This window comes from Procambarus clarkii, chromosome 76 (assembly GCF_040958095.1).
Source record: "Procambarus clarkii isolate CNS0578487 chromosome 76, FALCON_Pclarkii_2.0, whole genome shotgun sequence".
Taxonomy (NCBI): domain Eukaryota; kingdom Metazoa; phylum Arthropoda; class Malacostraca; order Decapoda; family Cambaridae; genus Procambarus; species Procambarus clarkii.
Window position 1 is genome coordinate 26583880 of NC_091225.1, and position 15372 is coordinate 26599251.

General features: G+C 44.0%; 1 protein-coding gene across 1 annotated transcript; it reads left to right on the plus strand.

Moving 5' to 3' along the window:
* Positions 1–3472: 3472 nt before the first annotated feature.
* Positions 3473–4879, plus strand: LOC138357253 (uncharacterized). Its single transcript, XM_069313915.1, has one exon. The coding sequence runs from the start codon at positions 3473–3475 to the stop codon at positions 4877–4879; it is 1407 nt and encodes a 468-aa protein (XP_069170016.1).
* The last annotated feature ends 10493 nt before the right edge of the window (positions 4880–15372 follow it).

Below are 15372 nucleotides of genomic sequence, written 5' to 3' on the forward strand. Positions count from 1 at the left end.
GAGGACAACACATGATTCAAGGTAATAGATTCCTTCCTATTGTCTGCAGTGGCCTCTATTCTTTTGGGCTGGTTTGGTCTCGGTCATTACACTTATAAACATCTCTGTTACGCTACTTAAAAAAATTACTGTACTACTAGTACTTATAACTCTTATAAAATGTTCGTCTCTCTACAGTCAAACAGTTGTACACAGTTACGATTCTCTCCTCTATATTGTGTGTTACTATGTTTTCCCCTATACTTTTTCCTCCCCGTCACTGAATAACTTCTCTAGAACCTTAATTCGGTCTAAATAATTAAGCTGCTTAGATTTCCCAGTTCGTGGGATTCATCTAGGGGGGAATTCATTAATCCTTAAACAGACCTCAGTAAGATTAGGCGCGCGAGATTCTAGTGACGTGCTAATAGGATTACATTTAGGGTTAAGCTTCTTTCTTAATTTTTGTTGGACCTTAAGTCAAGCGGATTATCCTCATTTAATTCTTATTATTTCCCACAAAGACTCATTATCTCCTTAACGTGGTATTTATCGACAGTTAAAATTTTCTGTTTCCTCGTTGAAGGGTAGTCCACATCTGTTTTCCTGTCTGTTTTTTTTTTATTTTCTTTATTTGATGCCTCCCTGTAGGTATTCACTGTAATCGCACGTTTTCTCCACTATTCAGCTGCCCTTGCTTTTGGTTGATAGACCCAGATTTATTCTATCAGCCGCCCTTGCTATTGGACTGCCAGACCTCATGCCTGCCGGTTAAGCCCGGAATTTAATGCAGGCTCCCTCGCTATTGGATTGCTAGACCTATGTCTGCCGGTTAAGCCCGGAATTCTTATGCAGCCGCCCTCGCTATTGTATTTGCCAGACCTATGTCTGCCGGTTGAGCCCGGAATTATTATGCAGCCGCCCTTGCTGTTGTATTGCCAGACCTATGTCTGCCGGTCGAGCCCGGAATTATTATGCAGCCGCCCTCGCTATTGGATTGACAGACTTATGTCTGCCGGTTGAGCCCGGAATTATTATTTTGACCGCCGGTGTAGCAGGAAGCCCCGCCAACAACGACTCCAGAAGCTGGAGATCATTGCAATGGACTCGGTAACAAAAATTTTATACTTTGCTGCTCCGAAATTCTTACGGGACAGACGCAAGGACCATATTTCACCGCACCAGACATGAATATCTCTTTTCCATCCCCCCCCCCCCCCACATCCACATACTTATGGAGTCAGTGCCGTCCGGACGCACGCATGTCACAGTCATGATTTAAATATTAAAGCTACTTAATTTAACTGAAACTTAATTTTCGCAGTCTCATGCGTTTCGTTTAGTGGGTATCCCAAGATAATCCTTCTTCAGCCCTCGGTAGCGTCGGCGCGCGAGATCATCTTGTCGCGTCCCAATAGGATTACAGTTAAGGGTTTTTGGGGCTTCCTCTTATTTCGGTCATCGGGTTTTTCCGGATCATATTTAAAAATATACTTGGAAGGGTTTTCTTATTTTACATTTGTTACTTATATTTTAATCTATACATTAGATATTGGGAATTACTATAGGTAATTTAGTGCTGTAAGTAATTCTCGGTAGACGCATGTTTCTTCCCACTCATTCTGGGTTTTATTTCTAGAGGTGGCACGGGCATGGTAATTTAATCTCGGGACTTATTGTTGGTTTCTCTTACATTACGTTATCCTTTCTCAGTCTTATTTTCAAATTATTCCACGTTCTATTTGTAATTCAGTAAGCATGGGGTTGTTATTTATTCTTTTCTCTCCCTTATTCAATTTCTTTATTGGCGTTACTATTGTATGGTCTGTAGGTCCACATAGGTTCGTCGGCATTCCAACTCAAATATTTTTTTTTTCATTGGTCCAAATTCTTCCCCATGCCTTTGCGTCATTCTTCATTGGTAATTATCTTTAGTTAGGCGGCGTTCCATTAGCATTAATCAAGTTGTACATTTCGTTTAAGTTTGACAGCCGGCGGAGATGGTATGACATTGTTGGACTTAAAATATCATGGTGGGGGGAAAAAGCCTTGTAGTAGCTATGTCGCCGCCTATTCACTTGCCCTGTTGCCTTTTTTTTCACACAGGGACGAGAATCCGGTCATCCCACCGTCTCCAGCGAGGAAGAGGACACGGGTGGCCTCCAGGAGAGGACACCAACGTGGAAGAGCACGGACGCAGCCATCAAGGACGCGGGCAAAGCCTACTCGCTATGTTTCCCCCTCTTCGGGGACATCATCTGGGGACTCGGAAGTAGAGGATGAGCATGTACCAAGGATCGGACCAGCAGTAATCGCTGAGGCCGGATCAGCGTCACTACCGACACTAATTTCAGCAAAAGACTGGGCAACGCTACAGGAACTTATCACGCAGGCTCGGGATCCCTCTGTGAACGCGGAAAAACACGGCGTTGGAAACAACGTGGATGTCACTGCTGGGCAGCCCTCCCCTATAGTAGGACGACCGCGACAAAGAGCCAAGGGCGACACTTTACGACGACACGACAGTTCCACCAGCACGTCCACGGACGGTGAGTATACCAATTAGAAAGCATGTCCACGCCCCCCATCACCTGGCAGGGGGCACAGCAAGGCACATACATTCCACGGCTCGGTGAACACGTCCCTCATTCCATTAGAGAGAAGGTTTGGGCAGATAGGTACGTGGATCTCAGGGATCTGCTAGGATATGAAAGGGATGCAAGGCGCCGTGCGACGCAACCTGCATCTGCCTCCGACAAGCAAGCATCCGATAAACAGCTACCGCCTCTAACACCGGACCAGTGGGAGCACGCTTTTGACATATATGCAACGATCTACCTAGAGAAGCACCCGGAGGCAGGGCAGGAGCTGTTCACATACGTTAGATATGTAAAAACAATGAAAACGTCCCTCAGAGGTGACTGGATGTGGTACGACGAGGCTTTCAGGTGGGACAGGGAAAGGTCGGGCTGCCCATGGCGAGCTTACAGACTAGACCTGGAACTGAGGTCAGTACAGCGCATACAGCAGGAGAGTATCATGCGTCTTGTCTCGGGGCGAACGTCAAGAAATTTTCAAGACGAGGCACGAGGCCCGGCAGTTCCCCCGGGCTACTGCTACGCTTTCCACACAAAAGGTCAGGGCTGCCGACAACCCACTTGTGCGTTTCAACATATTTGCCCACGGTGTTACAAGCGACACCCCGCCTACAATCCCTGCTCACAAGTGCACAAAAGATATGGGTATGAGCGGCAACAACGTCGCCCCCCACAGGATAAGTATACACAGAACACCGGAATTACAGACGTCCGTGGACGTACCAACGCCGGTCAACGCAGACGCACTTGATGTTTTACTGGTGGGTTACCCACTACGGGAATACATTGTGAGTGGCTTCAAAAGGGGTTTCCTACTTGGCTTTGAAGGGGCGCGGACCCCTCTCTCTTCAAGTAACCCTTCGGACACGACGGAACGCCCGCATATTGTGGGACCAATGCTAGACAAAGAATTGAGACTGGGACGAATCGCGGGACCTTTTGAGGTCCCACCGCTCCCGAACTTTAAGTGTTCCCCCATAGCTCTGAGAGAAAAATCCACGCCAGGTAAGTTCAGGCTTTTGCATAATCTTAGCTTTCCTTATTCACAACTAAGCGTGAATGCCAACATTCCTAAAGAGTTTTCAACCGTGCACTACCAGAACATCAACGATGCCATCAAGTTGGTTGTCAGGTGTTCGCCAGGGGCGTTCCTGGCAAAGTGTGACATTGCAGAAGCATTTCGGATCGTGCCAGTACACCCGAGCGATTATCATCTCCTAGGTTTTAATTACGGTGGGCGGTACTATTACGAGAAGATGCTGAGTATGGGAGCTGCCTCCTCCTGCAGGATCTTCGAGACTTTTTCAAGTGGTCTGCAATGGATCCTCGAGGAGAAGTTCAACGTGCGAGGTGTTGTGAAGGTACTCGATGATTTTCTCTTCGCCAGAACTTCTTTCAAAGGATGCCTGCGTGACCTGCGGGTGTTCACCGCTCTCTGTGAACGACTGGGGGTTTCCCTGGCGCCACACAAGACTGAGGGACCGTGCACTCGGCTTACGTTCCTAGGCCTCGAATTAGATGCACGTAGGATGGAAACCAGACTCCCAGAAGACAAGCGGACGAAGTACCAGGCAGAAGTAGAGACGGCGATGGGGAAGAAGTCACTTCCCCTGAGAGACCTTCAGTCGATCATAGGAAGGCTGCAATTCGCCACAGCGGTAATTCCGGGAGGACGGGCTTTCCTAAGACGACTGCACGCGCTCACTAGTGGAGTACAGCGTCCCTTGCGTCTATGCTTTCTGGACGCTGAGGCTCAGTTAGACCTTGTAGCCTGGCGCTCCTTCCTCAATACTTTTAACGGTGTTACGGTATTTCCCCCCGATGGAGGATGGGGGTCAGCTGTGTCTCTATCGATGGGCGCGGACGCCTCTGCTGGAGGGTACGGGCTCACACTGGGGGCAGCATGGTTCCGGGGCATTTGGCCAGATTCATGGAAAAGGCTTAACATAGCCCTGCTGGAGCTTTATCCTTTCTATATGGGTATTGCCGTCTTCGCTCAGGTATTGTCCAACAAGAGACTAGTCTGCAGGTCTGATAATGGCGCTGTGGTAAATGTACTTTCTTCGCTGTCTGCCAAGTGCCCAATTCTTATGCAAATAGTCAGGCCTCTGGCCGTACTCCGGCTTACGCATAATATAACACTTCTCCCATCACACATTCCCGGCAAGCTTAATACAGTTTGTGATGCCCTTTCACGATTACAGGTACTGCCGCACATGTTCCTCAGGGAAGCGGGCCTCGCAGAGAAACCAGCCGACGTGCCGCACAATTTTCTGCCCCACAACTTCGCCCTGCAACTTTGAGGACCCTACTCAATTCACTGCAACCTACAACACGGAGGGCATATCAGGCAAAATGGGCAGAGTACGTGGACTATGTCGCGGGGGAACGGCGTGGGATTCACCCTCTTGATGCCCCAACTTCAACACTTGCGAATTTCCTACAGTCTCTGCTTACGCGGGGTTTGGTCTTCCGCTCGCTGAGCACTTACCTAGCGGCTATAGCTTTCATCTTCAAACTGAATGGTCGAAAGGACCCCACACGTAAATTCGTTGTAACTCAGCTGATAAAAGGAGCAAGAAAAGCTGCACGGCGGTCAACGATACGGCGTCTTCCTGTGACTAGGCGCCTACTACACCGTCTTCTACGATCCCTGGGAAAAGTATGTACGTCGGAGCACGATAAAAAGTGCTACAGGGCAATTTTTTCCTTGGCTTTTCACGCATGCCTGCGCCCTGGGAAAGTAGTCTACGCTGCGAACGGCCAACACACTCTCCGGCTAGAACAGGTAACACTTACAAGCACACGACTTGATATACTACTCGGTTCCTACAAACACAATGCGGGTCGCACGCCTACGCTATCTTTGAAGGTGAACACCAATAACAGGTACTGCCCGGTCCGAGCCCTCTCAAAATACCTCGCCCTACGGGGTACCGCGCCAGGACCCATTTTCCTCAATGCACACGGCGCCCCTGTGACGAGGCAAGACTTCTCTCGGACGCTCCGAGGCGCCCTGGCCGCTTTGGGTCTTCCTCCCAAAGACTACGCCCCACATTCCTTCCAGATTGGGCGGGCCACGCAGCTGTCACTTGACGGTCATGTACACGACACGATTAAGGCCGTCGGTCGGTGGAGGAGTGACGTTTTTCACTCTTACGTCAGGCAAGATGTCATCATGCTTCCACATTGAAAACATTACGCGGCCAGCAGGCACTCGCCCCTTCGGGGGGGGGGGGGGTCCGGCCAGCTGGCTCTGGGAGTGGGGGTGCAGCGCCGGCCCCTAAGTATTACGCTGTCCGCAGCTACTTACTCTCACTTGTAAGAGTATTGTTAAATTTGTCCTATAGGTGTATTCTACAGCTACTAGTAATTTACCATTTCACATTATGTCTGGGATTGGCGCATTATTTCTGTCATGTGTTAGGCCACCATATGATACTCTATAAGCCCTGATTCTACTTGAAAATTATGTAAACGTTTGCCTTACTTGTACCAATAGTTAATAAGGATTCCGCGTTCTGCAGACCATGTTCTATTTAGTTACCGGATATAAGCATATGTATTAATGTTATTTAAGTCATTGTAGTCAAGTTATACATGTATTTATGCTGTTGTAAAATTATACAAGTTATCCTGTTCATTAACATGGTCTGAAAAATTTATTTATTTGTTTCTACTAAAAAATTAAATAAAATAGGTGCCAATGCTGTCGGTGTCTCATTCCTCCGTTATCAGAAAAATAAACGATTTAAATACTCTTGTCTGCACAGAAAAAATAGATATTATCGCGCTTACCGAAACGTGGAAGAATGTAGAAAATAGAGAACTATTAGCTGAATATAAAATAAATGGATTTAAACTATTTCACACAGATAGGTAGATTAGATGAGGTGGGGGAGTAGCCATATACGTTAGGGACAATTTGAAATGTAGTCTCAAAGAGGGAATCAAGTCTGAGCCACACACAGAAACTATTTGGATAGAATTAAACGAAAAAGCAAATAATATTATAATAGGAGTTATATATAGGCCACCAAATTTAGACAGAATGGAAGCAAAGCATCTATGGGATGAAATATCTAGAACATCTAGATCTAACAGTATTTATGTCATGGGTGACTTTAATTTTAGTGGAATAAACTGGTTGAACAAAACAGGGAATAATGAAGCAGAAGATTTTCTAGAATTAATTGACGATTGCTTTCTTACGCAACACATTAAGGAACCAACGCGGGAAAATAATATTTAGAGTTAGTGTTATCTAACAGGGAAACACAAATTAATGACATCGAAATAGGGAAGAAGCTAGGGAACAGTGATCATAAAGAAATCAGATTTAGCAAAGAATGGAATAGATCTGTAGGAGAAAATTCTGTTAAAGTACCTGATATTCGAAAAGTTAATTTCAATATTTAAGACATTCAAGAAATTTATTGGGTCAAATAAATTGGAAAGTCTTGGGTATGGGGTGTGGGCCGGTTTTAGAGCTAGACGTGAACATAAGAACAAAGGTAACTGCAGAAGGCCTATTGGTCCATACGAGGCAGCTCCTATCTATAACCACCCAATCCCACTCATATACTTGTCCAACCCGCGCTTGAAACAATCGAGGGACCCCACATCCACCACGTTACGCGGCAATTGGTTCCACAAATCAACAACCCTGTTACTGAACCAGTATTTACCCAAGTCTGTCCTAAATCTAAACTTATCCAATTTATACCCATTGTTTCGTGTTCTGTCTTGTGTTGATATTTTTAATATCCTATTAATATCCCCCATGTTATGTCCATTCATCCACTTGTAAACCTCTATCATGTCACCCCTAACTCTTTGCCTTTCCAGTGAATGCAACTTAAGCTTTGTTAATCTTTCTTCATATGAAAGATTTCTAATTTGGGGAATTAACTTAGTCATCCTACGTTGGACACGTTCAAGTGAATTTATATCCATTCTATAATACGGCGACCAAAACTGAACTGCATAATCTAAATGGGGCCTAACCAGAGAAAGATATAGCTTAAGAACCACACCAGGTGTCTTGTTACTAACGCTGCGATTAATAAATCCCAGTGTCCTATTCGCCTTATTACGAACATTCATGCATTGATCCTTTTGTTTTAAATTCTTACTAATCATAACTCCCAGATCCCTTTCGCAATCCGACTTCACAATCTCAACACCATCTAGCTCGTATCTTGTAACCCTATCATCATTACCTAACCTCAGAACTTTACATTTATCAGCATTAAACTGCATCTGCCAATCCTTTGACCATTTCAAAACCCTATCTATATCAAATTGAAGTGATAGTGAGTCCTCCTCCGAATTAATTTCCCTACCAATTTTCGTATCATATAGCACCCCCAATACCATGAGTTTCTATTTTTTTAATTAGTCTTTCATGTGGCACTGTATCAAAAGCTTTGCTAAAGTCAAGGTACACAACATCACAATCCTTACCACTATCAACTGCCTCAACTATGCCAGAATAAAAAGTTAGCAAATTTGTTAAACATGAACGGCCATTTGTAAAACCATGTTGCGACTCATTTATTAATTTATGTTTTTCAAGATGGAGACGAATTGTATTTGCAATTATTGATTCAAGTAACTTTCCCACAATAGACGTTAGGCTAATTGGCCGATAGTTTGACGCAAGTGATCTATCTCCTTTCTTAAAAATTGGTACCACATTAGCTACCTTCCATGACTCTGGCACTCTGCCTGACCCTATTGATTTATTAAATATGGTAGACAGTAACTCGGAAAGCTCCTCTTTGAATTCTTTAAGCACCCTGGCAAACACTTCATCCGGCCCTGGGGATTTGTTTGGTTTTAGTTTTTCTAATTGTTTAATTACATCCTCCCTGGTAACTGCTAAACTAGTCAACCTGTCCTCATCCCCACCCACATAGAGTTGTTCTGCTGAAGGCATATTGTTAAGTTCTTCTTTAGTAAATACATATATAAAATATTTGTTAAAAATACTACTCATCTCCTTGTCATTATCCGTTATTTGACCTGTCTCAGATTTTAATGGACCTATATTTCCCTAGTCTTAGTTCGATATAACTGAAAAAAACCTTTAGGATTTGACTTTGCTTGCTCTGCTATGCGAACTTCATAGTTTCTTTTTGCTTTCCTAATCTCTTTTTTAACATTTCTAACCAGTTGTATGAATTCCTGTTCTAAACTGGCTTCACCATTCTTAATCCTTTTGTACCAAGCTCTCTTTTTACCTATAAGGTTCTTTAAATTATTTGTTATCCACTTTGGGTCATTAGTATTCGATCTATTCAATTTGTATGGTATACTACGTTCCTGTGCTTTGTTTAGAATATTCTTAAATATGTTATATATAAAATCCACATCGAAATCCCCTTTTACGTCACCTATCGCTGGGTTCATGTCTCGCTCCAAGACCGGCCCACACCCCATACCCAAGACTTTCCAATCTATTTGACCCAAAAAATTTCTTAGGCTATTAAAATCAGCTTTTCGAAAATCTGGCACTTTAACAGAATTTTCTCCTACAGGTCTATTCCATTCTATTCTAAATCTGATTACTTTGTGATCACTGTTCCCTAGCTCACTCCCTATTTCGATGTCATTAATTTGTGTTTCCCTGTTAGTTAACACTAAATCTAAAATATTATTTTCGGCGTTGGTTCCTTAATGTGTTGCGTAAGAAAGCAATCGTCAATTAATTCTAGAAAATCTTCTGCTTCACTATTCCCTGTTTTGTTCACCCAGTTTATTCCACTAAAATTAAAGTCACCCATGACATAAATACTGTTAGATCTAGATGCTCTAGATATTTCATCCCATAGATGCTTTGCTTCCATTCTGTCTAAATTTGGTGGCCTATATATAACTCCTATTATAATATTATTTGCTTTTTCGTTTAATTCTATCCAAACAGTTTCTGTGTGTGGCTCAGTTTTGATTCCCTCTTTGAGACTACATTTCAAATTGTCCCTAACATATATGGCTTCTCCCCTTTCTCGTCTAATATATCTCTCTGTGTGAAATAGTTTAAATCCGTTTTTGATATTCAGCTAATAGTTCTCTATTTTCTACATTCATCCACGTTTCGGTAAGTGCAATAATATCTATTTTTTCTGTGCAGACAAGAGCATTTAATTCGTTAATTTTATTTCTTAGACTTCTACTGTTAGTGTAATATACCCTAAGTGAATTGTTATTTTGAGGCCCTTTTCTTTCCCTGATCATTTTGCCAATTCTTTTTTCCCACAAACACATATTTTTATTACCTCCTTCCTCCAAATCAATTCCCATACCACTATCTACTAACAGTTTAAACCCAAACAAACACCTCTAATCACTGATTCCAACGAGTTCGCAACAGCAACAACCCCAGCCCTGGATAGATGCACCCCATCATGAGCATACATTTCATTTCTTCCATAGAAGTGTTCCCAGTTGTCTATGAAAGGTATTGCATTTGATTTGCAATATCTTACCAGCCTGCAATTGACACCAAGTGCCCTCGACATCCATTCATTTCCCACTCCCTTTCTTGGAAGAATGCCACATATGATCGGGATTCCATCCTTGCTCCTAACTAATTCAATGGCTGTCCTGAATCTCTGTATTAGTTCCTCACTCCTAACTCGTCCAACATCATTACCCCCTGCACTAATACAAATAATGGGTTTGTTCCCATTTCCCGTCATAATATCATTCATGTTTCCAACAATATCTCCAATACCAGCTCCCGGATAGCAAACCCTTAACCTGTTTCCTGTATCTCTGGCATAAGACGTTCTGTCTAAATACCTCACCTGGGAATCCCCCACAACCAAAATTCGCTTTGGTACCTCCTTAACTTTCCGAGCAGCCTGAGGGGCCTGCGCTCCGCCGCTCCTCGCTGGTTTCCATTCCGATTGAACTGCAGGCTCACCACAGCACTCGTCCTCCAACACGGCAAATGAATTTGCTGTCCTTAGTGTGAGGAGATGGTTCACCAGCTCACTTACAATAGTGCTCTTATGCCTGTGGGAGCCAGTACACTTGTTAAGTGCACTTGTTAAGTGGGCGGACTTAAGTTTGGTAACCAGCAACCGAAACATCTAGTGTTTGGGCTCATGTGAGAGCCCCAGTCCTCAGCAGTCCAGAAATGTTACCCTGGCCGGAGTAACACGTCTGTGGACAGTGCTAGAGCTGATAGCATCATCTCCTTGTATGGCATGAGGAACAACTTTGTTCAACTTTACTCAACTTTGCACAGGAACAGCTAGGCCGCAGGCGTGGGTGAGCTGTGGGCCTCCCGCGCTCGCTAGCCACTTGAGTCGTTGTCATGAAAACAGCCGCCATCTTAGTAAACATCTTGAGCCGCCATGTTGGTCGGCCATCTTGGAGTTGCCCTAGGGGCTATGCTACACCGTCGCTGATTGGATGAGAGGGGTAGGCCGCTGTATGCCTTCCTCTCATTGGTTATTTTGAGGAGGACGCGGGGATCGCCGGTGTAAGCATCATTCTGAACCCAGCTGCCACCTTGTCAAGACGCTTCCTGTACTCAATTCGGCCAAATTGAAGTATAGGGCGCCGTGGTGGCTGGACTACCAAACTGCTTCACTTCCTGCTTCACCTACGACAGCGGTCGTCACAGAATCCGGCCGAAGTCGTCGCTTGGAGGGGAGAAAGACATTGTGTACAGTGGGTAGAGGTACAGTGATCTGGGATCGTGGGGTAATGTGCATACGAGCAGTAACGGACTCGTAGATCCCATACCAGTGATGATTAGACTTGCTACGGGGAAATTCGTGTCAGTGTTAAGGCAGATTTCCCATGTTTGTGTGAGACGCTATCGTTGTGCGCGTCACCTGGGTACGAACGCTTCACTTCACCGGTGGGTCGAGGGTGCGAACTCAGCCGTGTTGAGTGGGAGGGGTTCGAGTGCGTGCCAATTGTACGAAAAAATACCACGTAAGGTACTACCGCCGCCTACCGCTGCCCTGAGCGAGCCAGCCACCGGAAGCGGGGTGCCTGATGTATGGGAATGGTGTGTAGTCGGCAGTGTGAATGAGTAAGTACTTATGTGTGTATTTCTGGTGATCAGTTAGTCTCTAAAAGCTTGAATTCGAGGTCAAGTGTTCCATCACATTGTCACGCAGCACCTGTGGAGGTGGAGTGAAGTGTGGGCGAGGAGATAATCATCCTTGTTGTCATCTTGTCAGTCCAGAGGGACTTACGTCTGGTGTACACAGACGTACAGTGTGTGTGTGTGGGTACACACGGGAACAGAGTATACATTGATTAGCCAAGGACTGAGAGGATGTCCATGTAATAATTATATTATTCCATTGTGGTAATAATTTTTGATCGTCCGTGGGACGGAGTGATATCATTTCCATGTGTGGTCTTGCAGGTGTGGAATTCCAACACTGAGCGCTCAGGTATGTGTAACGCCAGTGATTCCTGGCAATGATTATTGTGGAGTGTACCACAGTGTGGTTTTAATTTCTTGTATTGTTCCCAGGGCTGTGACAAGTGTGATTTATATTTATATATATATGTATTAACGTAATTTTGGTAGAATTTGGTGAGTGACGAGGCTGTCTGGAGAGACCACCAGTGATCTGTCGAGTAAGGTAACTCTCGAGAGTATTTATCGACATGCGTGATCGATAAATCACTCACCCATGTGATTTAAGGAGTGCGAGATCTCCTTAGTGTTCCCAATAACGTTTGATAGCTGTAGGCTACATGTGTCAGCAGTAATTATATATATATATATATATATATATATAATCATAGTGTCACGGTGCCCAGTGTTATTGTGTCATTTACTGTGTGGTGATTGAAATATATTGACCTATGTTCTAGGGGTTATTGAGAGCACTGGGGTCATTTGCAACAGTAAGTGTTGTGCAGTATTCTAATACTTGTAAATTAGAGTACTTGCCGTGTGTGTTATTGCAGAGGGGTTGTTATTTGATGGTGATTGTTGCTAGTGTTGAGCATCACCGTATGTGATTGCAGTTCAGTAAAGTTATTGTGGGGCAGTGTTCTAGAGGGTTCATGTTCTGTATGTTATTTTACTAAATTCTGCAGTATTGTCATTGCAACCGGATTGTAACGTAAATTACTGTGATTTGTTAGTGTGATTTGTCATTGTCGTGGGTGAACTCGGCTGTAGACGAGTACTGGGGTACACATATATTCTCCTGTTATCTGGTAGGACATCGAAGTCCAGTATTCAGTGAGTTGATTGCGAGGCAATTAATATAACGTAACCAAGGGAACACCCATTGCTTTAAGAGAATTTGTTCTTTGACAATTTGAGTAACGTAGAATACGTTTGGGTTAATTTACTTTCCTGTAAGCAGCTACGGTAGTCTCGAGGAGCCTAGCCATCAGCCAGATAAGAATTAGAGTATTGTCTGTCGTAATTAACGGTCAGTGGGTCGGGTAATTGACGTGTTTCAGGAAGCCAAAGTAATTAACCTCGATCCTTGTTTGATCAACTCACACGAAGGCTATATTGTTCCATTAACGTAACGTCGTTATTTATCTGCCCGGAGGTACCGGCACTTGATTGACTCGTGGGAAGAGTAACGTCATTTTAGAATAACGTAAACGTGGGGCTAATTACTGTTATTAGCCACCTGAATTGGTCTGAGTATGGAAGGCTTAGACGAAATTCATACCTTAATGTAAATTGCTGAGCCAGTGTGAAAGGTTGCGTATTTTAATTGATTAATTATTGATCTTGAGGATAGTAATTAATTACTCTAAAGGTAATCACGAGTGATTACCGTTCTCTTAGCACTTTGGACATTGTAAATCAGAGTTTACCATCGCTGAGTGATTAGTAACCGATTAACGTAAATTAACGTAACTAGTAAAGAGATTAATCAGCTGTCTGGTAGTACAGGGATTAATGAGATTTTCTCACTGAATGCTCGACGGGTAGAGTGTTGTGTAATTTCTGCGTTACTAGTGACAGTTGTTAGAGTTATTAATTTAACGTAAATGTTACCTTGTTATTAACGTAAATGCTATTGTTATTGATTGTTGATCGTCCGTGGGACGGAGTGTTAACGTAAGGATTAATTTGAGGAAGGGTGCTGGAGTTGCCAGTGAACCCATTAGTTATTGATGTCATTGAAAGACTACTGATTTGATTGCATTGCAACCGCTATTGCAGGTGTAGACTGCACTAAGGCGTAGAACAGTTAGGAGGTTACTGGAGACGTGTTTCAGAACCTACTGTGTCATTTGTTGTAATTGTGATTATAGATCTGTTAGTTCTTGCTTGCTTGTTGATTCCTCTGTGGTCACGCTTATGTTCGAGTTAGTTCATTATGCAGTCCGAGGGGCTGGTGTCTAGCTGTCATTGATAGTGTCACAGGAAGGATTTCGAGTAACATCATTGACATTTCATTTTGTTTTGTTGTAGTAGTTAGTACTTTATTGAATAAACTAAGTTGTTATGGTTAACACTGTCTTTTCGTTACACCCCCACACATTATTATTGTTATGCAAATGTTCTTCACACTCGACTAATAAAATTGTGACTAATTCTGAGCTTTGGATCAAATATACGGCACCAGCTACTTGACCTACTCGTTAGATTCGCTTTGGCGAATGGCGAAGGTCGTCGGCCTAGTGGAGGGGATTTCAATTTCCATTGGGGGTCTCGGCGTTTGCTCGCGCCTAGTCAATTGTTCATACATGGTCCCAAAGTGAGGAATGAGCTGCTTACTACACTGGTGTGTTAGCTAAGCAAGTCCTTCCTCAGGCGACCTAATTGAATATCACGACAGGAATAAAGGTTAAAGAATAAAGAAAATTCTTAGAAATTTTCCGAGCTCAATTCCTTATATTTTATTCCAAACTTCTCACAAGTTACAACACAAAAACTCTCACATCATGGCGCCCAACGTGGGGCCGTAGACTTTTGATTCATAATCAGAAAAGTAAGACTCATCAAGTTGAGAAACCTATGAAGAAAGGTGTGCAGAACATTGCAGAACAATATTGCTGTGGGTGTGTTTGTTGTCGGTTAGCAAGATTAGGTACACACACACCTCACACACAGAATGGATGATTATTAATGGGATAAGTACATAGATCTGTATGTGACTAGATATGGCGTGCTGCCAAAGGATAGAAACATATTCGCACAGATGAGGAATGTCGGCAGTATGTTGAGGACCATAAGGCCTATGTACGGCGTCTGCGTCTAGAAAGAGCAAACAGAAGTGATCTAGGGGACAAGGGAGTTCCCCTAGCCGACCGTGGTATAGTCGGTATGTCAGGGGGTGTGGGATTGAGTCCACCCCAGGAGAAGGAAGGGGAGTCGCGACCTCAGCCTAGGCTAAGGACTGATTCCTTGGGCCACAGAAACGTTTTGTTAGAAGTAGTCAATCAGATACCAGAACAACCTCTCAAGAGGGGGACTGAACAACCCCAGGAGGAAATGACTTTACAGTACCTAGCAGCTCAAGCTGATGGTTTTAAACTGCAAGGAGTTAATAAGGCCAAGTTCGTGGCCATCATGTGGAATGCCCACCACGAGAGATTGACTAGATTGGAAATTGCAGGAGTGCAATCCCAGGCAAGGACGGGGAGTCAAGCCCCTCCTGCCGCGCCAAGCTCAGAGGTACCGGCGCTGGAAGTAGAGATACCTCCTCTATTGCCAAGAGAGGAGAAGATCGATCCTAGGGATGCATACCTAGATCGATGTGTGACGAAGGTTGAAAGGTTTACTCAAGCTCCAAGTAAGGGAGCCAAACCTAAAGAAAGTAAGTCTAAGGGACAC